We start from the raw sequence: 26,439 nt of genomic DNA, 5'->3' as shown, positions 1-26,439 counted from the left end.
TAAAAATACTTCAGACCAGCCCTGCAATAAGGGTTAATCAATGTATTGCAAATCAATGGATTCTTCAATCCAACACCAGGAAGTAGACACAACAAATCGCTGGATTATGTGAAATGCTCAAGAAAATCTCATGCAGGAAGCCAAAGTTCCCTGACAATGTCTGGTAGACTTTTTTCGTCTCATGAGAAGCAGAGGGATTAGCAAACCATGACTATTGTCTACTGCAATTCAGCAAGATATATTACACTTTTTGGCACTCCTTCTGAACAAAAGAAAAAGCCATTTATCTGCATTAAAGTAGAACATATAAGACCTATACATTCTCAGAATCTTCCTTGCATATTCTGTTGCCTGTTCTTTTAAGACAGATTATATAGATGACAGATACAGATATATCTTTATAAATAGAAAATTTATCTCTTGAGGATTCCAGATAAAGTGAAACAGCATTCTCCTTGTTTGCCCTGAAAGATGCCAATAATTTCTGCCCTGATAAAGGTCAAAGACAGAGGGGCACCACCACATCATATCCCACCACCTGACTGTCTCCCGAGGGCTTGGCAGTGGGTAAGAAGAAGACAACTGCCTCCACTCTGTTAGCAAGCAAGCTCTGCCAAACAGGTCCAGAACTTCTGTGTGACCAGGAACCCCACCTTTGGTGAAGGGCTGAAAGTTTTGCAGAGAAAAAAATCAAAGTGTCATTTAATAGAGAGAGATTGAAATCTTAATCTAAGAGGAGCCCAAAAACATCAGCATGGAAAATACCCACTTGTGCTTTATAATTGTATATTTAGCAAGGTCTAGAAAAGGGGCACTGGGTGCTATATTTGGCCTCAAAAGTTTCAGGAAAAAGCCCCTGGAATAGCCCAAGAAGCAAGGCCAACAAGATGAACATGGAAGAAAAAGCTTTCAAGCAGAAATAAAAAGAGGAGTAGAAGAAATATGAGGATCCAGCTCCCTACCTGTGGCCTGGGAAAGCAAAGTTTTGGATCCCTGCACCCATGTGGGAGACCTGGAAGAGACTCCTAGCTCCTAGCTTCGGATCGCTCGGTTCTGGCTTTGATAGTCACTCAGGAAGTGAACCCACAGATGGAAGATCTTTCTCTTTGTCTCTCCTTCTCTCTGTAGATCTGCCTTTGCAATAAAAATAAATACATCTTAAAAAAAGAAGAAGAAGAAGAAGAAACATTGGAGCCAGAATCGAAAGCTATGAAGAATGATCCCCATGGTTACAGACAGAATTAAGAAATCTGGTTTTAAAAAAAAAACATATTAAGCACTTACTTGTGCCTGAAGTGATTCTGTTTCTGATTCCATTTCTATTTAAACATCTGGATTTTCTGCCATCACCTTTTGCCTTCTACAGCCAGAATTAAATACTGTCTTGGAGCTTGTTGTACACTTAAAAATAAATCTTGGTAGAACAAGAACAGAAAAGGACAAGGACAACCCGTACAGTGGATTGTGGTGTCTGCTGTTTCCCTTCAGCACTTTCTTACTTTGGTCGTGAATGTGCAGCCCAGCGTCCTGAGGATTGGCTCTTCAGTCTTTGTTTTCCTCCAAATTTACCTGGAATTAAGTCAACTCATGAAAAGGGAGGAAAGGTGTGCATCTAATCTTTTTTTTTTGTTTGTTTCTTCATAAGATATGTGAGCAGTCCATCATGTGGGGATAATGTTAAAACTCAATGAGAGTATAATGTAAGACCTTGGATCCTAGCACAAAACTGGGTTCAAATCTTAGCTCTAAAATGTATTGTCTGGCCTGTGCATTGAGACCTCAATTTCTCACAATATAGGAAGAGAACTAGTACTTACCTCATAGGAGTCTTCCAAGGAATATATAAATTAACATCTGTAGTTACAAAATGAGTTGATGTGACAACTATTTATTATAAACGTCTTAGCATTAAGGAGCAGGATATATTCTGCACAGCTTGCTCTCTGTTTCTTCTCATTATAGTTTTTCTTAAATAATAAATGAATAACTGAATAAACACTCTGTTCATAGTATTTACCCAGAAAATGTTAGCTATGATTATTAACACTTATGTAACAATGGAGGAAATTGAAATTTGGGGAAATCAAATTTTTGTGTGTGTGTTGTGTAATTAGTGCGTGCAGTTGGAGTTAAAAGAACCTATGGCCTTCGTTTACCTTAATTATTACACCATTAGTTTTACCAGAAAGCTAAAAAGCTACTGCAGATGTATGTGGAATGATATTTCTTGTTCTTGAGGGCAGATACTGGCTACGTTTTGTAGCAGGTGCATATATACATTATTTTAAGGGCTTTATCAGAATGGGGATCACTTCAGGCTAATCTACCCTGCACACACTATCCTCAATTTTGTTCAAGGTACCTATCTCCCAAATAGAAAGCCTAATTACTACCCTTTATTCTGCATATGCAATTAGTGGGAGTTCTCTTCCCAAAAGAGGTGAGCAGGGAAGGTAACAACAGTTCTCAAGCAAGCAGCCTGGGATTCCAGAATTAACCTCATGCTGCTGCAACCAGGAGCCCTAAGGCTAAGATGTGGCTTTTGTGGAGGAAACGAATGAATCATCAGTTGACTTTTTAAATCGGCCTTTAGCTGTTTGGAGTAGCACCACTTTAAATAATTAAACATATTTGAAGAAAAAAATAGTGATTTATTTCTTTACTGATAAGGCCAGACAGCATCAACATTAACTAACTGAAAAGAAAGACAAGAAAAAAATCTCAGATGATTTTTGTGGATGAGGACTTAGCTTAATTCTGCTTACATTAAGACCCAAATAGCAGGAAACCAGGTACAACCTTGGATTTGACTTGGTAGCTCACATCTGTGTACCACCTTGGAGTACCTGAGTGCTACATTTTGCTCCATTCCTGACTCCCAGCTTCCTGCTAACACAGACAGTGGGAGGCAGTTGTGATGGCTTCAGTAACTGGTTTCCTGTCTCACCCATGTGGGAAATTTAAAGCATTGAGTTCCTAGAGTCTGGTCTCAGTCCCAGCTGGGGACATTTAGGGCATGAACTACAGGATAGAAACTCTGTGCGTGTCTCTTTAAAAATAAATAAATAAATAAATAAATAATAACCCCGACGTGGTAACCTCACTGCTAAAGTCCTAAAGTCCCCGCTTTGCACATGCCGTGATCCCAAATGGGTGCTGGTTCTAATCCTGGAGGCCCCAGTCCAAATCCAGCTACCTGCTTATGATCTGGTAAAGTAGTTGAGGTCAGCTCAAAGCCTTGGGACCTTACACCCGGTTGGGAGACCTGAAAGAAGCTCCTGGCTACTTGCTTCAGATTAGCTCAGCTCCAGCCATTACAGCCACTTGGGGAGTAAATCAGCGGATGGAAAATCTTTCTCTCTGTCTTTCCTTCTCTCTGTAAATCTGATTTTTCAATAAAAATAATTTTTTTAAAAGAATAAATAATTTTTTAAAAAATAAAAAGAATCTGCTTGGGAATTCCTCATCTCATATTGGAGTGCCTGAGTTTGAGACTCAGCTGGTTTTTTTTCAAGTTTCCTGCTAATGTGCAACTTTATAGGTGGCAAGTGATCACATGCTTGGGTTCCTGCCACCTGAAAAATACAGACTGGATTCCAGGCTTCTGGCTTCAGCCTGACCACGCCCCACCTAGTCCAAGTTTGCACGGGTCAGTACAACCTAGTGGGTGGAAGATTGTTCTCCATCTCTCAAATAAACAAATACAAATTTATTTTCTTGTGGAAACTTTCTGAAACTTCACAGTGTTTCCATAAATAACTTTTACATTTAAATGTATCTTTTTCCTCTTACAATTTTACTTCTGGTTTTCTCCTCTGCACTTTTCAAATATTCTCACCTCCATATAGACGGGAATACAATATCCTTAAATATTTCCTGGAATACTCTCACATTCATTGGGAAGCATTGTATCTTTTCTTAGCCACAGGTTTTAATTAACCAAAATCCGATTATCAACAAATGCTTTACAATTGGGCGTCTGATTAGAATAGGAAGGTCTTATTATAGGGCATCAAGTGGGGCCCAAAAGCAGAGAGATATTGAAGAATTGCATAGAAAGATGCAGCAATTCAAATAAGAGTTAGCTCCAACATCTAGGATGGGGTTAACTTCCAAAATCAAAACTAATAAAAACAAAATAGGATTGCATTTGTAGAAATAACTCATGTTAAGTGGCTTATAAACAAGTGCAAAATGAAACCATTGTATATTATCCTAATGAATAGAGTTAATAGAGCTAGGTTTCTCCAGAAATCATAACCTGCTCAATGGTTTTGTCAAGACCTTGCAGTATTGTTTTCCATCACACAAAAAGGAGAAGGCAAGAAAGCAAGCTGATACCCTGTCATCCAACCTCCTAAGATGAAAGGACACTCTTACCTTAGAAGACCAATGTCAATTATGGAGAATTTACCTAGAAGGGAGCAAGGACAAGCTATACTTAATTCTACAAAAATAGCCAATAATTGCATCTAACTATTTTTGATGTAGTTAATTTCACGAAGTGAAACAGCAGGCAGAGAGAACCAAAATAGAGGATGGGATAGGGCTGCGATGGATGAGGGAAATAATGTACATTTAGTGCCACTTGGGAAAATACATTGTTAAATGGAAGTTTCAGGAGAGATGCAGCTTTGGAGTGGGTGAATAGAAAGAAAAGCTGGGAGAAAGGCAGGGCTGACCAGCTGATAAGAGAAAGTTGGGATGAGGCATAATCACAAGGAGTGTATTTGCAGATAAATGCTGAATCCAAATGCTTGAATGAAGAGGAAAATTGGGAGATGTCCCCTGGAGAGGTTGCCATGGTAAGCATTTTTTCCAAATGAAGTTGATACTATGTAATGTCAAATGACTGAGCAGTAAGCATTTATAACCAGTCACCTGCAGCAGAAGATAGGAATATTGTGATTAGTTGGATGGATTGTATAAGCTACCAAGATTTAATGTACAGATGCTGCTAAAACCTTGTTACTTAATATAAGAAACAAATTCAGTAGTTCCCAGGTGGTAATTTTTGGTAATACTTTCATCGTACCACCCACACTCTTGTCTGTTTAATATCATTCTTTCGATTTTTTTTTTAAGTCTTCACACTTCAGCTTCCTCCTAAGCAGTGGTATCCATGACACCATGAATTAGATAAGCTGTTGGTTAGATCTTTTTCTAACACACATTAACATAAATGCATAAATTTCAAAATAAAAAAAGCTTCATTTGTGTAACAGCTGAAACCAATCTGCGTACAACTGAGGAGGCACAATTCCCATTCTCAGATACTCAGACAGATACTGTTTGTCCACTGTAATGTTTTGTTTTTAAGTGTGAGAAAGGAAGTTCTAAGGGTGCTTGGGACCCATTTCTTTCTTAGGCTTCTTCGTTCCTTTTCAGAGAAAATGAAGTATCATGAACTTTCTCCACTTTGAGTGGCTCAAGAGCTTATCCTAAGTCATTTAAACTCCTGAATTACCCGAGTGTATGTCATTGGGGTAGCCATTGGACAGGAGGGTTTTTGTTTTTGTTTTTAATTTTATTAATTGTATTGCATTATGTGACACAGTGTTATGGGCACTGGGATTCCTCCCACCCCTCCCCGAACCCTCTCCCCATGGTGGATTTCTCCACCTTGTTGCATTACCACAGTTCAAATTCAGTTGAGGTTCTTTCACTGGAAATATTTACCAAGCATCAAGTCCAGTGTCTTATTATCCTAGTGGGTTCAATGATTTCTTGGTGAGACCATCTCTGGTCTGAAGGTAAATCCAGCTAAGCATCATCCCAAACAATTAGAGCCCCCAAAATAACCTCAACAGCCATTTACAACCTCATGGCATCAACTGATATGACATTGATTAATAGTATGTTGATAGGAAGATGCGGTTTCTTAACTACATCCTGTGACTTCTTCATAGACATTTCAATTTTGGTTTGTATTCAACCTGATTCCATACAGTTATCAGTTTAGGTACAATACATTTTTTTTTTTTAAATTTAGGATGGGTGTGCAGAGAAATCCCCAATAGCCCAGTGAGGCGTTACTAATCTTTGTGTCCCACCTAGTGAGGCCTGTTTGCGTCCACGCTGGGCGTTTCCTGTCTGATTCTAAGCTTTCCATGTTGTTGTCTGTCCATTCTAGATTTTTTGTTTGTATGTATGTTTGTTTGTTTGTTTTGAGGAGTTACTGGGGCAATCCTAATGGTCACCGTGAGGGAGTGTGGGGACCCAGAGCCAGAGCCAGGCTAGGACCAGAGAGCTCGCCACCTTATTCCCAAAGGAAGTTTATTATTCTTCTGTTTCTGCAGATCACTCAGGGCTCCTCCTGGCCGTTGTTCTGATGGTCTCTGCACTGCAGAGTTTGGACTTCTTCCATCCCCTGTGGAGGCTCTAGATGGGGGTGGGTGACCTCAGAGTTCTCAGCCTCCGAAGGCACTCCTATTCCCCGTGGTCGGACAGGAGGGTTTTTGATGGAAATAGAAGACCAATGCCTCTTCTGGATAGAGCCATAGGTCTCTTGGTAGATGATGCTGAGTGTTCCAAACCACAAAAGATAAAAGCAGTGTGTGGATAAAGTAACAGTGGAGCTGTTGAAAGAATCTTTTTGTGGAAAACCAACTAATCTCTATGCAATTCCTATGAGAAGAGAGGCCAGGTGAAAGTCCTTATGAGTTAGAGCCATCACACGCTTACAACTGAGTTCCTGTCTTATCACAGCACCAACAATTCCTTTCCCCAGATGGAACTTCAGCATTAATAGAAAAAGTTAAAACAAATAGACTGTATTGGCATCTAAGTACTCCAAAGTCTGGAGTTGGCTTCCTAACTCACAAAGCAGCCTCTGGTAAGTTAAGTTACAATGAATACATTCTTCCCCTGACACCCACCTAAATCTGAACAATTCTGAAAAAGAAAGAAAGAAAGAAAGAAAGAAAGAAAGAAAGAAAGAAAGAAAGAAAGAAAGAAAGAAAGAAAGAAAGAAAGAAAGAAAGAAAGAAAGAAAGAAAGGAAGGAAGGAAGGAAGGAAGGAAGGAAGGAAGGAAGGAAGGAAGGAAGGAAAGAAAGAAAGAAAGAAAGGAAGGAAGGAAGGAAGGAAGGAAGGAAGGAAGAAAGAAAGAAAGAAAAGAAAAGGAAAGAAGGAAAGAATTTCTCAACTTCAAAGCTCAAAATCCATAGGTAATTTTCTCAGAAAATAACTTATAGGTGGAGCCTAGCTTAGTTCGAAGGCTGTCCTTTCTTTCAAGCATTAGTAGGTGCAACAGGTACTAAAGTTAGTCTCAAGCCCTGTTTGGCAAAGGCTGGCCTTGTTTATTGAGTAGAGTATGAAGGAGTCTATTACTCCTGGAAAGCAAGCAAACAAACAACAACAACAACAACAACAAAAACAGTGTACTGGTGGGTCTCCATCTGGATATTTAAGTGAAAAACTCTCGTTGGTAGAGCTGTTTAAGGAATTAAACAAGCTTATGTGGTAGTAGGGCATTTTTAACCATGATAAACATTGGTTTGTGTTGCAGGCTTTCACTGGATAGAAGCTTGGCATCCTGTCATTGAGCCATCTGCCAGTCTTCCAGGGGCTATGCTGACCTTCTTGTTAAATTGCCTTTTCCTCACTTAGCTCATCAGTTAACAGTCTCTGTTAATTAGATGCTAAGAGGCCAATGTGACGTCTAAGTAGCAGAATTGAGGACCAATTTGTAATTATACATGACTGAAACAAAAGGTCTTTAGCATTAGGTGAGCTCTCTCTGAAGGAAGCTAATACACTACTCTTTTCCCCTTTATTTTTAGTCAGTCATGTTGTGTCAAATTCACAATAGTCTACTAAAATGCTTAGATGCAAATGCAACAATAAATTCTCAAGACCTTGGATTTGGCAGTGGATTCTCAGATATGGCACCAAAAGTAGTAGGGAGGGGGGAAAGGAAAAAATACATTGGATATCATAATTTAAAATTTTGTTCATCAAAAGATATTAGCAAGAAATTGAAAAGACAATCCCTGTATCAGGAAACAACATTCACAAACTACAGGAAAGGAGGAAAACTATGGGCAAAAACTACAGGAAAGAGTACTTATAAATTACAGAAAGGGACTGAATCTGAACTATAAAACAACAACAATAACAAGAAAAGGACAAACAATCCAATTTCAAAATGGACAAAGAATTTGCAGAGATTTTTTAAAAGGCTATTATTAAAAAATATATAGTACTATACCATAGAACACCAGAATTCGTACCTCTAATCTAACAAAATTGGTGTCCATTGATCAATGTCTTGTCTTCCCTGTCTTCCCACCTCTAGTCCCTGGTAAAAACCATTCTACTCTCTTCTTCTGAATTCAATCTTTTCCAGATTCCACATTCAAACAAGATCATATGATATTTTTATCTTCATGCCTGGCTTATTTAACCTAACATAATTTCCTCCACATTATATGTGGGGCACATGACAGAAAACCTTGAATCTTTCTCTTTTTGCTGAGTTTCATTCATATATATATATATATATATATAAGTATATGTATATACACACACACACTATTTATCTGTTAATGGACCGGACACTTAGGTTATTTGTATATTTTGACCACTGTGAATAATGCTGAAATGAATGTGGAAGAGCACACATCTCCACACTGATAACAATTCCTTTGGATATATGCCCCATAGGGAAATCAATGGATCATATGGTAATGTTATTTAGTCTTTTGAAGAACCTTGGTATGATGTACACACTAATTAGTTTGATTTTACTACTGCGCTCTCTCTCTCTCTCTCTCTATATATATATATATACATATACATATATATACATATATATAGATCACATATACATATATATAGATACATATACATATATATACATATATATAGATCACAATGTAACCCACAAACATATTCAACAAAATTATTTGTCAGTCGAAACTAACACCAAAAGAAGATATGCAAATGGTCAACAAGCACAGGAACAGATAATCACTCACCGTTGTTAATCGTTAAGGAAATGCAAGTTAAAGCCACAGAGAGATGGTACTTTGTACTCATTGTGAAGGCTGTAATAAAAAATGGTGGAAAATGGCCCATGTTGGTAAGGCTGAGTCAATGGGAAGCTTACACACTGCCGAGACAAGTGCACAATGGTTTGGGTGCTCTGAAAATCAATGTGGTAGTTCCTCAAAAAGCGGAACATAAAGTAGCCATCCCAGAAATTTCTGTCCTGGGTAAAACAGCCAAAAGAATTTAAAAGAAGTCTTCAAATAAATATTGTATGTGAATACCAGACACTGTTATTCACAACAGTGCAGTGAAGTGTAGTACAGCAAGATAGTGCAATTATTACTCATCTGTGAAGAGAAATGAAGTGCTGATACATACTATGATAGAGAAGAACCTCAAAAGCATTATGTGAATAAAAGAAACCAGACACAAAAGATCCCATATCATATGATTCTTTTTATATGAGATCTACAATGGGTAAGTCCAAAGAGTTATAAAGAAGACAGGGGCTGCTCCAGGTTGCAGGGAAAAGTGAATGGTTAGCGATTACTTAATAGCTATAGGGTTTTCTTTTCAAAGTGATGAAGATGTCTTGGAACTTAATAAAGTAGTAGTTCTAAAACATTCTGAGCACACTAAATATCACTGAGCTGCATACTTTAAATTGTTAATCTAATATTATGTAAATTAAACTTCAATTCAAAACAGAAAGCCATTATTATTATTATTGAAAGATCTGGCATGCAAATTTGAAACCAGTATCAGCAGGGAATCTGTTGAATACCTGATTCAGAACTTGTGATATTAACTGGAACGTGACTGGCTTTCTGAAAGTGACTATGAGATGAGGGGGAACTTGATAGTTTCAGATGATGAAGCCGATAGATACACAACATGGCATTACAGCTGACAGCTTGGAAACTATAGAAGACATCTACAATTCTACTAATTAGAGCCGGGAAGTCTACAGGAGATGTGCTGTGGAAGGGTGGTGTACCATTCTACCTGCAAACAGAGGAACATGACAAGACAGCAAGCTCCATTCCCAGAAGATACAGAAATGGAGTGTACTTTCTGTTACGGAAGCCAGTTTTCATTAACTTCTTCAGAAAAGGCCATGATGTGTACAATGGATACAAGCCCTCTGAACCTCTGATTAAAAGGGATTCAATTTAAATTTGTTCCTTCATGGTTTGTAATTGGCCTTATTTCCAAATGGGTTAAAATCTATTACTACTCCGAAAAGGATTCCTGAACTGTGTCGTATGCACATCTTGACAGAGCGCTGTTTGCTTATCTAACACCAATCACTTCTCTTTTCACACTTTGCAAAGGTCAAACTGACTTGCTGATTTGAAAAAAAGGTTTTAATGATTGCTACAGATGAAATAACCTCACCTGAAATAGACGAGAAATGACAATATCCTTTGGATCTGGGAGCGCTTTCTCAGACTGGAACTCAAATCAATTATCTGTTAGGATATTTTCTTGTAAGGACTCAGAAAATCAAACTACTAATGGCTTAAACTCACAGGGACCAGTCTGTCTCATATAACGAGAACAAAGAATGAGGAGGCTGAGTCTCCTGTGAAATGATGCCACCAAACACCCCTTGCCACCTTTCCATCACCATCCTTAGCCTCATGTGTTGGGTTTCGTGGTCATAATATACACCACCACAAGACAGACACTGCATTGACATCAGAGGTAAAAAAAAAGAAGCAGACAGAGAACAGAAGAGACATCAGTTTTGTTTGTCTGCAATAAGAAAGGAAAGCTTTTCAGAAACATCAGTAGACATCTGCTTAGGTTATAGACTGCAACAGACCACATGTCTAGCACTAGTCGCTGGGCAAGTAGAAAGAAAATCCTTAGGATTTCCTGGCTCTCTGGCAGCAGACAGCGGATAGATTTTATGTTAGCACCTTTCAGTGGTAAAGCCTTCCTTATATAAAATCTAAAGAGATTCTTACATGTGGAATACTAACTTTATGTTTGATAAACAAGAAGAAATATTAATAATAGATAATTGCTATATCAATTCTCTCAACCTAGGAAAGAGGTACTTGTTTAAATTTTACTTTATTTCAGGGAAAGAAAAGTCAGAAGTGATATTCTTTCCTTAATGATTTGGAGCCTTTCTTTTCAGGTCTTAGAAGATTTTGATGCATAACAACTCACTTAGTCTTACTACAATTAAGAGGAAGATTTTTGGGACCCAGTGCAGTAGCCTAGTGGCTGGAATCGTTGCCTTATAGGTGCCAGGATCCCATGTGTGTGGGGAGCTGTAGGGAGCCTGCAGCCCACACCCTAGACGGACGGGCGCTGAACTGCTGCTTCCTGCTGTGGTAGAAAAAATAAGTCTCAGGAAGTCTGCTGTGATTGGCCCAGGGGTGCATGGATGGCTCGTGGACAGCGCGTGATCTGTGTGAGGATTGGCCTGCCCACTGCGTGCAGAGGTGACCTTTATGTTGATTGGCCGTGTTACCCAATATAAGGGAGCCAGAGAAACGGGAAGGGGGAAGAGCGCCTCGCCATGATGTAGCTGCTGTGGGCCTCACAATGTGGTGGCTGCACGGTGGCTGCACACAGGTTTTGCTGTGTCATCTCCACAATAAAGGTTCTACAAGGACAACGAGTGTCTGGGTTTGACTTGCTGGCCAAGGGACCCCGACACATGTGGGCACCAGTTCTAATCTCACTGGCTCTGCTTCCCATCCAGCTTCCTGCTTGAGGCCTGGGAAAGCAGTAGAGTTCGTCCCAAAGCCTTGGGACCCTGCACCCACATAGGAGACCTGGAAGAAGCTCCTTGCTCCTGGCTCCAGGTCAGCTCAGCTCCAGGCGTTGTGGCCATTTGGGAAGTGAATCATCAAATGGAAGATCTTCCTCTCTCTCTGCTCTCTGTATATCTTTCCAATAACAATAATAACAATAATAAATGGTTTCCAATAACAATAATAAATCTTAAAAAAAAGAAATTTCCTTAAAGAAAAAAAGAGGATGATTTTGGGGATGGAGGGCATGGGGAAATGGGAAATGCGCTTCAGGATTATTTAATCACACCTAGAAAGCTCAGAATTCTCAGGAAGTTATTTTTCCTCTACTATTCTCCATTTTTTTTCTTCAGGAAAAAATCCTAATCTTAGCAGATCAATATAGTTATTTGGTCATTTGACATATGCACTTTAGAACAATTATGGAATGTTCTACATATTTATGTAGAGGCCTTGCTAATCTTCTCTGTATCATTTCGATTTTACTACATGTGCTGGTAAAGTGACACCTTCCTCTCTACATGCCCACCTAAACACAAATTTTAACACACATGTACACATACACGTGTAAATGATATAAATATAGCAAATCACCACTAGTACACAGGAAGAAGCGATTTTCTGAACCTTAACCTAGACAAAAGAAGGTCATGACTGAATCCTTAGTGCCAGGAAAAGAGGAAAATTATTATTTCCTTGGGGAATACATATCTCCTTTAAGTTATCACACTTGAAAAATGGATTTATGCAGCAATGTTTTAGGGGACAGTGATCAGATTCACAGCAAAACAAAATTTATTCAATTTACAAAAAAAAAAAAAAATCCAAGTTCCACATTGTTACCCACAGAACCTATCTTACTGAATCAGAATAGTAAGCTTAACCTTGACAAATTCTTCCCTGCAGCAAATGGCAGATTTTCCTGACTGTGAGTTTGTAATGACTTTCTGAATTTTGAAGAAGAGATTACACTACTACATAAGGATCTGAATATTACCATCCACACATCTTTTTGCTGATCACTATAAGTTATTATTAAATGGGCTTTCCATGCATCATAAGTATTTGCTGTGCTGGTGGACCCTTTGTGATGCTACATATAGCTTCTGAAAAATTATTCAAAAAATAAAATATGAGCTTCAAAGAAAATGAAGTCAGTTACGTGGCTGAAAAAATTTCAAGCAAGATTTCTATAGCACCTTAGGGGGAAGAGCTTGAAAAACAAAATTTTCAAGGCAGAAACATCATCCTTTAAGATTTGCATATAAATATTAAAATAAGCTTTACCAAAAGAACAAAAGTATTCATAAAGTATGGTGTTTATAGGTTTAATATTTGAGCTTTAATAACTAAAACTGAAATTGTGACAGAGAGCTTGTACAACTCAGCTAAAGGCAAAATACATTCTCTTCTAGATAGAAGTGGACTTCTAATCTGCTAGCCAAAGGGCATAATTTAAGCAATCTCTATGGCAACCATCTCTTTCATTTATTGCTGCATCTGAAGAAAGAACACGCTGTGTACAGCTGGATAATGCAGTTGGCCTAGGCTTTAATAAATTTGCTTTTACTTGCTATTTACAGATTTCTATCATATCTATGATCTTAGTCATTAAGGCTGAGAGACACACAGGGCCTTCATAAAGTTCTACAGATAGCTGGTTATATTAATCATTGTTGGCAAACTCCTATAGCACAATGTTTTGTGTTTGGAAAGTACATCCTAATCATCTCCATTTATCTTCTCAATATCCGTAAGAATTGAGTAACCTCTGAACAGGGAATGTGTTGGATATTATGGAAGGCAGAGTTTGCTACCCTTTCATAGATTTTGTAACACTGATAGGAAGTTGAAAAGATAAGATTATCTGCAACTGTTGTAATAAAGAGAACAGAGAAGCAGAAATTAGAGCCTAATATTGGAAGAAACCTAGGGAGTTTGGTCTACAAACTTATAAGTTCAGAGAGTAATAACAGCTTACAACTGGTGAGCACAGTGTGATAGCCACTGAGACGAATATTTTGCATACTTTATTGTTACTAATCTTGGAACAGCTCTCTGTGTCAGGTGTTGTTACCCCCATTTTAATTTGAGAGTTTATAAAAATTTTCTTAATAAAGATTTTCTTGCTTTGCTATGAAGGTACCAAATGTGCATGGAAAATGGAATTAGAAGTTTAATTTTGTACCAAAGTTTTGAAATCCTTTCATAGGTTTTTCATAGCACATATTGCCCATTAAGTTGTTGAAGACCTCCTTGTATTCTCCACTATGGTGATGTTTAATGAATGATGACCATTCAGTCATCCTTACATTCATGCTATAAATGTTTAAAGTCTAACTATTTAATATTAAATACTGTGCTGGTCACTGAACCAGTCAAACCAAACAAGGCCAATGTAAACCTTATGTGACACAGAACGGTTGGAAGAACAAACGTCTCTTGAACTCATGTGGACATTTACTCCCCAACATCCCTAGTTATAGGAACTTTGAGGGTGGGAACAACTTATTTATGGCGTCTAGAACAAGAGCACAAACGGAGATCCTTAGGAGGTCATTGGGGGTGTGTTCTCAGAATACAGTTCTTGCAAGAGCATTGGTTGTATAAACCAAAGTCATGTGTTCATTCCTCCAAATTTTCTCTCCCATTGCCATGCCATGCTCCAGCCTCACCCAATTTCCAAACCGTTGAGCCCAACCAGTCTTGAACGGTGGACCTTCAAAGCCAGGTGCTCAAATATGCTTTTTTTCTGTTTGAATAACTTGTTTAAGACATCCATTTACAGTAATGAAAAGTGAACTAATATAAAGGGCGAGTTCAAGAAATGGTAATAGTAATTATTTACATGACATGTAATATGGAAGTTACTGGCACTTACTTACTAATTTCTTCTTCTAATAATCCCATTAGTGATGTATTACTGTTGGACAAGTGAAGAAACACAGTCAAGGGTAGAGGCTGAGTCATTTACCTGAGATCACGCTCTGTAATCGACAAACCTAGGATTTGATTTCAAGCAGCCTAAATTAAGGACTATACTCTTAACTATATTGTTTTGCCTCTTTGAAATGGCTGTTGAAATAGGTTGATTTGAGACATCTCTGTCTCCCAGGGATACAGGAGGTTAAGTAAGGGACATATTTTTCTCTAAAAGGTGATTTGAAATTGAAAAGAGTGGCACAAAAGCTACTCCTCAGAGTATAGGAAAAAGGGGAGTCAAGCCAGGAAGTCAGGAATATCGATAAGGGCAAAGCAGACATGAGCATGTGTTCTCAGCATCTGCAGCTAGCCGACAAGTGCTGTGTGATGCTGTGACAAGGGACCTGCCTGTCCAGTGGACTCAGCAGAGTTGTAAGGAAACGTTTAGCAGCTGAAGGATGTGACATGAGAACTGAGGGCAGACAAGAGTAACTTATGGAAAGTCTCAAGGCAGAAGAGATTACAACATGATCCAAGAACTGCGAGAAAAGTCCACCACTGGCCAAGCCAGAGGAGCAGTGTGGTATGAGGTGGTGTATGATGGTGATGGAGAGCACAGTCTTCTAACCATCATAAAGAATTCTGGACTTTAATGGCAATGACATTGATTGGATGGTCTTTAGGCACACGAGAGTTGTGGTGATGGTACTTTTTAAAAAGACCACATTGTCTAAAGCATGGAGGACAAGTTAAAAGGGGACAAAACTCATAAAAAAATCCTTTAGGAGGCAACTGCTGTAGGTTCAATGACGAATATTGCAGGGCTACACTGGGATGCTGGCAATGGTGACAAACAGAGGAAGGAGGACTCAAAGATAATTAGGAGATATTTAGGACTTGATGACTCACAGGACAGGGAGAAGCCAAGGCTATCAAGAGGTAGACTGTCTAGTGTCTGACTAATTAGCAAATCAGAGGAGTGAAACTGTCATGTGGCAGGGTGGCAATGGAGGAGGTTGGCATTGGTACTGGAGAAGACAGGGGTTGACAGGCCTGGGATGACAATGAAAGGAGGAGTGGGTGCGTTCGGGTGAGGCCCATGAAGCTCCTCTGGCACTTTGAAAGAAGCTTCTTAAATTCTTTACTGAAATTCCCATTAGACAAAATCTGAGGAAATATTTCAAAATAGAGAAGTTGTTAGTACATTAGTATATGAACAAAATGTTAGTATTTCATTTATCCACTCAAATCAATTTTGAACTGAAGTTAGTTAATTTTTTAAAAAGGATTTTATTTTTTTGGAAGGTAGATCAGATTTACAGAGAAGGACAGAAAGATCTTCCATCCAACGGTTCACCCCCAAATGGCCACGATGGCCAGAGCTGAGCTGAGCTGAGCTGATTCAAAGCCTAGAGCCAGGAGCTTCCCGGGTCTCCCTTGTGGGTGCAGGGTCCCAAGACTCTGGGCCCTCTGCCACTGCTTTCCCAAGAACATTAGCAGGGAGTTGGAAGGAAAGTGGAACAGCCAGGACACAAACCGGCACCCACATGGGATCCCAGGGCCTGCAAGGTTAGGACCCAGCCATTGAGCCATTGTGCCAGGCCCATTCCTTTGTTTATTAAACCATCAACGAGAAATTTAGCACTCTCTCAACACTTTGTAGCAAGGGCAGTCTCCAAGTTCCCTGAAATTGCTTTACATGTTTATTTGGAAGAACACCACTTTACTCTTGAATGTATTTTCAATTGGTAAAGTAAGTTACAAATTCTGAAAAAAAATCCGAAATCATTTCATAAGAACTGAATTTAAGCTCAAATGTAACTGAGTAGGAATTTACAGAGCTTTAAACAAATCATCACAACTATTCAACAAACTCCAAAGCACCTACCATGCTATTCAAACTGTTCAAGTGTGGAGAAATCAACACTACATAACACAAACCCCCTTGCAAGCTAAATGGAAATAAGAGGCCAGGGGTAGGAAACTGTGACCCACAGGTTTTCTTTCTTCTTCATTTAAAATTTTTTATTAATTTATTAATATAACGAGAACAGGTTTCATGTATTTCATAGGTACAATTATAAGATAATCATACTTCCTTTCTTCTGCCACCTTTGTTTTTTTTTTTTCAAAGATTTATTTATTTATTGGAAAGTCAGATATACAGAGAGGAAGATCTTCCACCCGATGATTCACTCCCCAAGTGAGCACAACGGCCAATCCGGAGCCAGGATCCAGGAACTTCCTCCGGGCATCCCACATGGGTGCAGGGTCCCAAAGCTTTGGGCTGTCTTCGATTGCTTCCCCAGGCCACAAGCAGGGAGCTGGATGGGAAGTGGAGCTGACGGGACTAGAACTGATGCCCACATGGGACTCTGGCACATTCAAGGTAAGGACTCTAGCTGCTAGGCCATGCCGCCGGGCCCCACCTTTCTTCCTTTACTCATTTCTCAATTCCAAGAGTGGAAGTTGAAAACAGGGCAAGAAATGTACAAGAGTTAAGTTTACTCAAATAGAAAAGTGACAGGCGTTCCTTCCTGCCCTCTCTGTCCTTCTCACCTGCTGTTGGAAGCTTCCCCTCCTTTCAGGCTCTTTCTCTCTACGGACTCCCCTGTCCCTGACAAAGGGGGGCAACCAGAGTATCAGTAGTATGGTGACGAGGTTTGGGAGGAAGAAAGAATGGTCTTGAGAGGAGCAAGACACGATTACAAAAGGAAAGAGAAAGGGAAATGAATGGCTTCTCCGGGCGGAAAATTTTCCCATCCAAAACCAAAAGAGGCAAGACACCCAAATCAACAGATAAGCTTACCGTTATTTCTCCATCAATTATTATTTTTTTAAACAGTTCTCAGAAAAGATTTGCTTATAAATTAGAATATTTTTATGTAACAAAAAACAAAAGCTGTTTCCTAATTAATGAGTTAGCAGAGCTATAAGTATATGCTGGTTCCTGGTTATATCAATAGAAACGGACTTTCAATTACTTCAGCAGAAAGGGAATTTTTTGGTAAGGTTTTAAGACAGCTCACAGATTGGATACAAAGGCTGGACTCCAAGGCTGCAAGTTTGAGAGGAGCCAGCAAAGCTAGTGAGCAGAAATCAGGTCAAAGCTACAGAAATGGTCTGTCTGGGATGTTTCAATAGACATGATTGTCACTGCTGTGCTCAGCTGCTGCGGGCTGCACTTCTGTGCCACTTCAAAAGCATCCCCAGGGTCCGGCACAATGATTCAGTTGGCTAATCCTCCATCTTGCAAGCTCCAAGATCCCTTATGGGTGCCACTTTGTATCCCAGCTGCTCCACTTCCCATCAAGCTCTCTGCTTATGGACTGGGAAAGCAGTAGAGGATGGCTCAATGACTTGGGGACCTGCACCTGTGTGGCAGACCTGGAAGAAGCTCCAGGCTCCTGGCTTTGGATCAGTTCTATTCTGGCCATTGTGGCCATTTTGGGAATGAACCAGTGGATGGAGGATCTTTTTGTCTCTCCTCTCTATAAATCTACTTTTCCAATAAATCAATCTTAAAAAAAAAAAAAGGATGTGTGTGTGTGTCTTTATCCAACAGCTCCACTAAGCCCTGATTCAAAGCACTGGGCAGGAATACACAGTTGTCCTTACCTATAAAGCAACGTAGAGAGGAGGGTCTGGCTCCATTACTTCAAGAATCACATAGTGTGGATTCCACCAGAACACATGCTGGGTATCCAGGAATGAGCCTAATGTGCACTGTATGCTGCTTAAGATAATTTATTAGGTTGTTGTTGTAAAAAAGGGATGGAACTTCAGCCAAGAATCTCAGAAATGTTTGTGAGGGAAGCAAAACAACCTGACCCAACCCAAATAAAAAAAAAACACCCAGGACTACCCTTGACTTTGGTTCTTAGATCATAAAGCAAACACCTTTGTCAAGTTTGCTACTTGCTTAAGGTTATGACATTGTCTCCTTAGAAATTCTTTTATATTACATGGTATTACTTTCTAAAGAGTGTCTATAATCACAACAGGCTAAACTGATTATTATGGAGTACAGATTTGGAGCAATCCATTTCTTTTACCTTATTTACTCTGATTTTACCTTAGTTACTCTAATTTAGAAAAGTTACCTTGAAACATTATTTCCTCTAGGAAATAGTTTGCATTTTTCCTCATAAAACCAATGATAGTATTTGGAAGGAAGCCTCAGATGAATGAATAGGAAATTCTGTATTATAACTGAAATTAGATCCATTTATTATAAGTCAGACTGGATAATGATATTCAGTTTCACATTTCACCTGGAAAGAAATCTAATTAACAAGATTGCTTTTCAGAAACTAATTTCCTGACCTACTTCCTTACAGAATTGAAACTAGACTTCAAACATACGTGTTCTAGTTATTTGATTGTTACATTTGAGCTTGAAACTTTCTATTTGGAATTCTACTGAGTAATAACACAAGTAAATCCGAATGAATTTCCTAGATAAAATTTATAAATATTGAAAACAGTGGCTTTGAGGGATACATATTAGCACCACTCAAAACTCAATATTCAGTCCTTAATTTCCTCTCAATTCGAACTGTTTAAGGAACACTTTTCACGTATCTAACATTGTGATGTTTTGATTAGAAATCCTTAGGGAACTGTTTCTTCACTAAGAAGTTTAAGGTGCTAGGGCCCGGCGCGGTGGCGCAAGTGGTTAAAGGTCCTCACCTTGCACGCCCGGGATCCCATATGGGCGCCGGTTCTAATCCCGGCAGCCCCGCTTCCCTTCCAGCTCCCTGCCTGTGGCCCAGGAAAGCAGTCGAGGACGGCCCAAAGCTTTGGGACCCTGCACCTGCGTGGGAGACCCGGAAGGGGCTCCTGGCTTCGGATTGGCATAGTATCGGCCGTTGCACTCACTTGGGGAGTGAATCATCGGACGGAAGATCTTCCTCTCTGTCTCTCCTCTCTGTATATCCGCCTTTCCAATAGAAAAATAATAAAAATAAATCTTTAAAAAAGAAGTTTAAGGTGCTAAGCCAACAGAAACCTTCAATCACATTAAACAAGGACACTTGAATGTGTGACCTGGTGTCTATACAGATCTTCTATTTTGCCCCTGCCAGTCACATTATACAATTCTGTGGAGAAAAGAGTGAAGTCTGCAAAATTTGTGTTCTTTGTGGGTGCAAAGCACAGTGAAACCTCAAAATACAGCCGCTGCAGTGGCTGGAAATGGCTGCAGAGTTTTCAGTAGTGCTGCAGTTGGTAAATTAAGCCAAAATCCAGGGGCTCATCACTGATTAGTCACAGCACAAGGAGCTGTATCATGGGTTGTTTTAGAACTCAAGGCATTACGAAAGTGTCTATTAAGATAATAAATAGGACACAGCCAGAAGTCATAAGGGAGGAGCTTAGTCAGGGGTTTGCACACTGCTCACTATGGGGACTCAGGTGGAACCTCATGAACAAATGACAGTAACTGGGGTCTACAACCACATCCCATCAGTCTTCTCATGCCAGTAAGAAACAAGAGGCCAGATGAAGCCTAGGAACGTTATTTGGGAATGAGCATCAGCAGACAAAAACCATGCAGCTAGGCAAAGTCCAAATGAATTAGGCCAGAGATCAGATTCCTCTTCCCACAGCCTACTGTCAACTCACAAGTGGTATGTCCCCAAGGCCTCCATGGTTTTTTCACCTCCTTCCCCATATGAGAACAATGAACACAATATTACTATTTAGTCTAATGATTAACTAAGTGCTAAGCATTATAGAAGCTTGCTAATTCCACAGCTCTTTTCAAAGATACTCCACCTCTAGCCTATGCCAAGCCAGTGCTCAAGAGAAGGTATCTTAAAACTGCTAGTTAGAGACCTCTGAGGTGACTCTACTACCCTCAAATGAATGAACACAGCTAACAAGTTTTCTTCTCTCGGACACTGAAATTCAAAGATGGAAAGATAAATGGCCAGTGGATAGGGCACTAGAACTAAACATATGCCCATTCAGAATAAGGTGGCTGTTTCCGGGTTCTTTACAACAAAATCACGTCCAAGTTACAAATCTACTGTAGGATCAAATCGAAGGATTAACCAAACTCCTAGGTATTTCATCTTGTTCAGTTGCAACAAACAGGGACAACTTTAGTAACAGGAGAGTGACTCAAAATCATTCAGGCAAATATTTGAAACTAGCCCCAAGAAACATCTTTCTTCTTTGATTGGGCAAATCATAGGATCAAGATCAGAAGGTATGTCTCCACTTTTTTGCTTGTAAATTGCTCTGATCCTTTGTGTATGTAAGAGTATGAGTTACTTGCACCTGCTGGAAGCCTATTTTCTGTTTCTACTGGCTTTCTTTCTCACAGGCCCATCCACTAGAACCTGCAGTGTACCTTGCTCTGGCTTGGTGCCTCTATTCCTCACACCCACTTTCATATACTCTTTTTGTCCTCTGCCCTATGTTTTCTGATTCTTTTGTACTTCTTAATGAAATTTCTGTCTCACAATTTGCCTATCTTCCTGAAGAACATCAGCTTCAAACTTAAGTATTATTAGACCTGGGCATTAAATTCCTGATAATGTAGTATTGTTGAAGAACTAATAGTAATATATCAGAATGAGGTATCAGACTTACTTTGAAACCAGACCTATTGCATTTCTATTCATCCATGCAACAGACCAGAACTAGATGGTACTTAAAATATATTGTGCACCTTTGGGGGAGCTTTTTTCTTCCACAGTAGGAAGTCAGGTTTCTACAATTGGTAGAATGCTTTTGTGTCTGTGTGTGTTTTTAAGATTTTATTTATTTATTTATTTATATTGGAAAGTCAGATATACAGAGAGGAGGAGAGAAGAGAGGAAAATCTTCCATCCTCTGATTCACTCCCTAAGTTGCTGTAATGGCTGGAGCTGAGCCGATCCAAAGCCAGAAACCCAGAGCCTCTTCCAGGTCTCCCATGTGGGTGCAGGGTCCTAAGGCCCCGGGCCATCCTCAATTGCCTTCCCAGGCCACAGGCAGGGAGGTGGATGGGAAGTGGGGCTGACAGGATTAGAACCAGAGCCCATATGGGATCCCGGCGCATTCAAGGTGAGGACTTTAGCCGGCAGGCTACTGCAATTGGCCCCATATTACTCTTTTGAGACCAAGCTTTTTAAAAAAAGATTTATTTTTATTGGAAAAGCAGATTTACAGAGAGGAGACAGAGAGGAAGATCTTCTGTCCGATGGTTCACTCCCAAAATAAGTGCAATGACTGGAGTTGACCAATGCGAAGCCAGGAGCTAGGAGCTCTTTCAGGTCTCCCACATGGGTGCAGGGTCCCAAAGCTTTGGGCCATCCTCGAATGATTTCCCAGGCCATTAGCAGGAAGCTGGAAGTGGAGCGGGCCGTGGGGATTACAACTGGCACCCATATGGGATCCCAGTGCATACAAAGTGAGGACTTTAACCACCACACTATTGCCCCGGGCATTGAGACCAAGCTTTTTTCACAATCTTTTATAGGTTGAATGCAGAATAGAGACTATGGATAATAATATCTTCCTTTCAAAGGATTAGAGACAAATTAATTTAAATTAAGTGTATTAAATGTTTTGCAGTGTTCTAAGTGTGCAGTAAACATAAGCCACTATTGATAGTAATACCATCAATACCATTTGTACCTTTCTACCCAGGTTTCTTGACTTGGTGATAGCTCTGTGGGTGGTATGTTGAATATTTGAATATAACCAATGCAGGAAAGAAAATTTAGGGAGTGAAATAACATAATGAGGTTATTTCTGGATGTTAGCTTCAGTATTTGTAAAGAGATCCAGGTATAAAGCTGGTATTGCCATTCTCTCTGTCTCTCACACACACACAAACTTGGCCGGGATTCCATACATACTGATTTCAGGATACTCTTCAATAAATCATTCACTCATTCAGGAGTAATTGGCTGGTCCTGAATCAATTATAGCTATTTAAGAACTTTAAAAGGGATTAAAACGTTTGAACTCACATCAGCCATTATACCATAACATTGAAAAACACTGACCCTTTATATGTCTATCATCAAATATTTAATTATTTTCTAATATTTGGCTGGAGAGCTCTATATAAATTATTGTTTAGTGGGTTGCAATCCTTTTTAGGTTCATTGCTCAAATATCTAAGCTGATCATAAGATTCTTTGATTTTTTGTTTACTCCTTCTTGCTCATGACATAGTGATGCCCAGATCTTCTCCTTTTTCTGAAAATATGAGCAGGGATTGTGAAAGAACAAGTTGAGGAGTAGGGGACATAGCATGGTGGATTAAGCTGCTGTCTGCTGGCATAACTGAAGAGCACTGGTTCAAGTTCCAGTAGCTCCACTTCCAACCCAGCTCCCTGCTAAGGTGTCTGGGAAAGCACAAGTGCGTGGGCCCCTGCCCTTCATCCACATGGGAAACCCTGATGGAGATCCATGTGGGTTAGCCTGGCCAGAACCCAGCAGACACTTTTCATTTACTTATTTAAAAAAAAAAAAAAAAAAAAGATAGGTTGAATAAGCAAAGTGCCTAGCCTAGTTTTATTAGTTGATAATATAGATTCAATCAAGTGGCAGAACTTAATAACAACCTGTTATTGAGTATACTATTATATATAATTGTGCCAAATGCCTTCTGTGAGGAATTACTGTAAATGACTTCTATTTGCTTAGATTTCTGTCTTCTTAAGTAACCCTTTCATGTGGCCACCATTTTTGTATCCTTCTCTTCCAGGTTCTGCATTAACAACTTCACTTTTTAATATCTGTGTGGGGCCCAGTGCGGAAGTGTAGTGGCTGAAGTCCTCATCTTAAATGTTCTGGGATCCCATACAGGCACCTGTTCCTGTCCCGGCAGTCCCACTTCTCACTGAGCTCCCTGCTTGTGGCCTGGAGAAACAGTGCAGGATGGCCCAAAGCTTGGGACCCTGCACCCATGTGGGAGACCTGAAAGAAGCTCTGGGCTCCTGGCTTCAGATCTGCTCAACTCCAGCTATTGTGGCCACTTGGGGAGTGAATCAGCAGACTCCTGTCTCTCCTCCTCTCTGTATATCTGACTTTTGAATAAAAATAATAAAGAAATCTTTTAAAAAAAACCAGTTTCCTGTATTTGGTTTAAAAAATCTTGGACTGCTAGAGTTACATTTCAAAATGTCAAAATCATACCCCCATTTCTAGATTGAGGAAAGGTTTGAATCACAGGAAAAATCCCTCTTATCTTTAGCTAGTCAGGCTCAGTGGTGTTGAAGTCCTGGCGACATCACTATGGAAAGCACAGGTTGTAACAGGAGGCAGTGCCGGTGACTCAGCAGGTAGCACTTCTCCAGGCAGTAACGTCAAATGGCCTGCCGACATCAGCCTACGGTTACTCAACTCTAGGCTGTATGTACATTAACAAGGTCACTGGGCTAAAGTCATCAGATTTTACATCAGCCAAAACATAAGCAAGGAATACAGAAAAGAAAGAGAAAGCCAAGAATAAAGTGGTGCAAAGAGAAGAGAATGGACTTGTTCTATCTACCACTGAAAATCAGCTGAAAACTGGCCTTGGTGACTACAAGTGCTTATGCAGAAGAGGCTGTAAGAAAAGAAGCTCATTCTCTGTAAAGGTTAAGACACTGTTAGACGATGAAACGGCTTTCCTTCCGGAAATTTCCCCCTCTGTATTAATAGCCTGCTCCGAATTTGCAGAGGGAGATGGTATTGAGGCCCCCCATGGCAGCCCTGCAAAGGCAGCTATGGGGCACCTGATCACAGTCTTCCAAGAAGCATAAGGGAACGCTGGCGGAGTGTCTACCTAAACCTGCAAGGAGAGGTAAGGTAGATGTGTGCAGGGCCAAGATTGGAGCAGTGACAGCGACATGGCGCTGAGCACCGTTGTGCAGGAAGCAGAGCTGTCAGCCCCAGCTGCCATCCCTACGGTGCCCACTGCACCTACCTGGGCCTCAGGCTACTCCCTGTCATGGACAGCACTGTGAGGGATGCCCATCAGCCTGACCCAATCTGTTCCAGCACTCTCCTGAGATTCTGAGCAACCCTCTTCTCTTCTGTCCTAAGTGTCAATCTCTGCAACACAGCAGGAAAGGTCTCCATGCCGACTCCTACTCTCTCCTTCATCCTTCAAGATTCTTCCAGTCAAATTCTCGCACGGCTAACCCCATCTCGCATCTGTTTCTTGGACTCAAAATGACAGAGAATCATGATTATGGACGAATATTTGCATATTCTTTGATACCACATCCAAACTAACAATCATATGGGTGCATAAGAGATGTGTGCTCACCTTAAGAAATCAAGTAATATGATACCGACAACATTAGAATTAAAACACAAGTGGGTGATCTCATATCAGTCTTAGGAAAAAGAATATAAAATACTTATCAAAAAAGCTTTATAAAAGTAGAATTTATACACAGCCTCAGACGCAAAACTTGAGCTGTAACCATTAGGACACGCCCCCCAAGGGATTCTGTGCCCAACCTCCAGATACTGATATTCACCACTGCGGCACATTTACATTTTTTTGCTACAAGTATGTATTGTTAAAAAGTCTTTCACTTTTTTTTAAAGGTCTCTTAACTAAAAATCAGTATATATATATATATGTGTGTGTGTGTGTGTATGTACATATGAGTACTTATAATAAAGTTTGTTACGCAGATAATGATTTACCAGAAACAGATCATCAAAGTTTCAATGCTGAGAAAAAGCATGTTTTATTATCCTGACCACGAATTACAATTAGTATTACTTATAAAAATGCAGGTTGTTCATATTTAAGGCCTAGAAAGGCCAAATATGAATACAACATGGGAGAGAAATTCAGCTCAAAAAGTTCTATCATAATTCTTCTAAATGTTTAAAAAGTAAATGCAAACGCAGACTGTCTATAATCTATCAGGGGAAAAGTTTTAACAGCAAGAAAATAAGTGAGTTGCAAATATTGCAAATTCTTTCATGAAAAATTAAAGCAGATTAAGGATAAAATATTAGGCAGTCCAACCAATCAGGCTACCCTTTAAGGGTCATTGTGCAGGGTAGCCGAAAAACAAGAAGAGCCCACATATGTAACTGAAATAAATACTACTAAACAGAGCGCTTTTATTTGCAGAATCACCAAGTCAAAAGTAAACAGCTTCATATCAGGATTAGCAGGAATACCAAATATTACTTTACAACTGCCACTACGTGCTTCTTCCTCTCTGACACAATTGGCACTGATCCAGGCTTGCTATGTTTACGGCGATTCACTTCCCTAGAAATGAATAAAACATAAGTAAGCTCATGAAAAATCATCTCATCCAAAGCAGACTTTCTCAAAAAAAAATCATACACTATTTTCTATCACTGGACAACATCTACTGAGACAAAACATTTTCACAACGAAAACAGGTACAAGGCAGACAGTCACTAGAAATAAACTTTATCAGTGTCTTCTACTAAATTTAAAAATATGCCACAGTTACACTTTGTTGTACAACCTAATTTTTATAAAAAGCTTCTCAGAATTTCTATACTACTTTGCATGAAGTATGTGTTTCAATAGGATCCCCAATCCCACAGGGAATGGTGGTGGTGGTGGAGTTCTGCATTACATCTTAGATGTCAGGACAAAGCATATCAGAAAAACTTTTACTTAAGAAAAATGCACTCTAAGCTCTTTACATTCTTTAACTTAGAAAATACATCATATTTCTTAATTCCAGCTATATTATAAATCATTCTGAAAACATACATGATTTATATTTTTAAAATGAGATTTTTTATTTTGACAAT

General features: G+C 39.6%; 1 protein-coding gene and 1 pseudogene across 1 annotated transcript in view; both read right to left on the bottom strand.

Moving 5' to 3' along the window:
- Positions 1 to 12,181: 12,181 nt before the first annotated feature.
- LOC121151407 lies at positions 12,182 to 12,275 on the bottom strand (annotated as a pseudogene).
- A 13,465-nt stretch (positions 12,276 to 25,740) lies between these two features.
- The window catches only part of LOC121151334 (DDB1- and CUL4-associated factor 13), a 34,788-nt gene continuing 34,089 nt past the window's right edge, over positions 25,741 to 26,439 (bottom strand). Inside the window, exon 11 of the mRNA XM_040972680.1 lies at positions 25,741 to 25,918. Within this exon, the coding sequence (XP_040828614.1) occupies positions 25,831 to 25,918 (88 nt within the window). The 3' untranslated portion in view covers positions 25,741 to 25,830. The remainder of the gene's footprint in view (positions 25,919 to 26,439) is intronic.

The sequence above is a fragment of the Ochotona curzoniae genome, unplaced genomic scaffold, assembly GCF_017591425.1.
Source record: "Ochotona curzoniae isolate NIBS_2020 unplaced genomic scaffold, NIBS_Ocur_1.0 contig_2318, whole genome shotgun sequence".
In the NCBI taxonomy this organism is placed as follows: domain Eukaryota; kingdom Metazoa; phylum Chordata; class Mammalia; order Lagomorpha; family Ochotonidae; genus Ochotona; species Ochotona curzoniae.
This window is presented reverse-complemented; position numbering and strand designations above follow the sequence as displayed.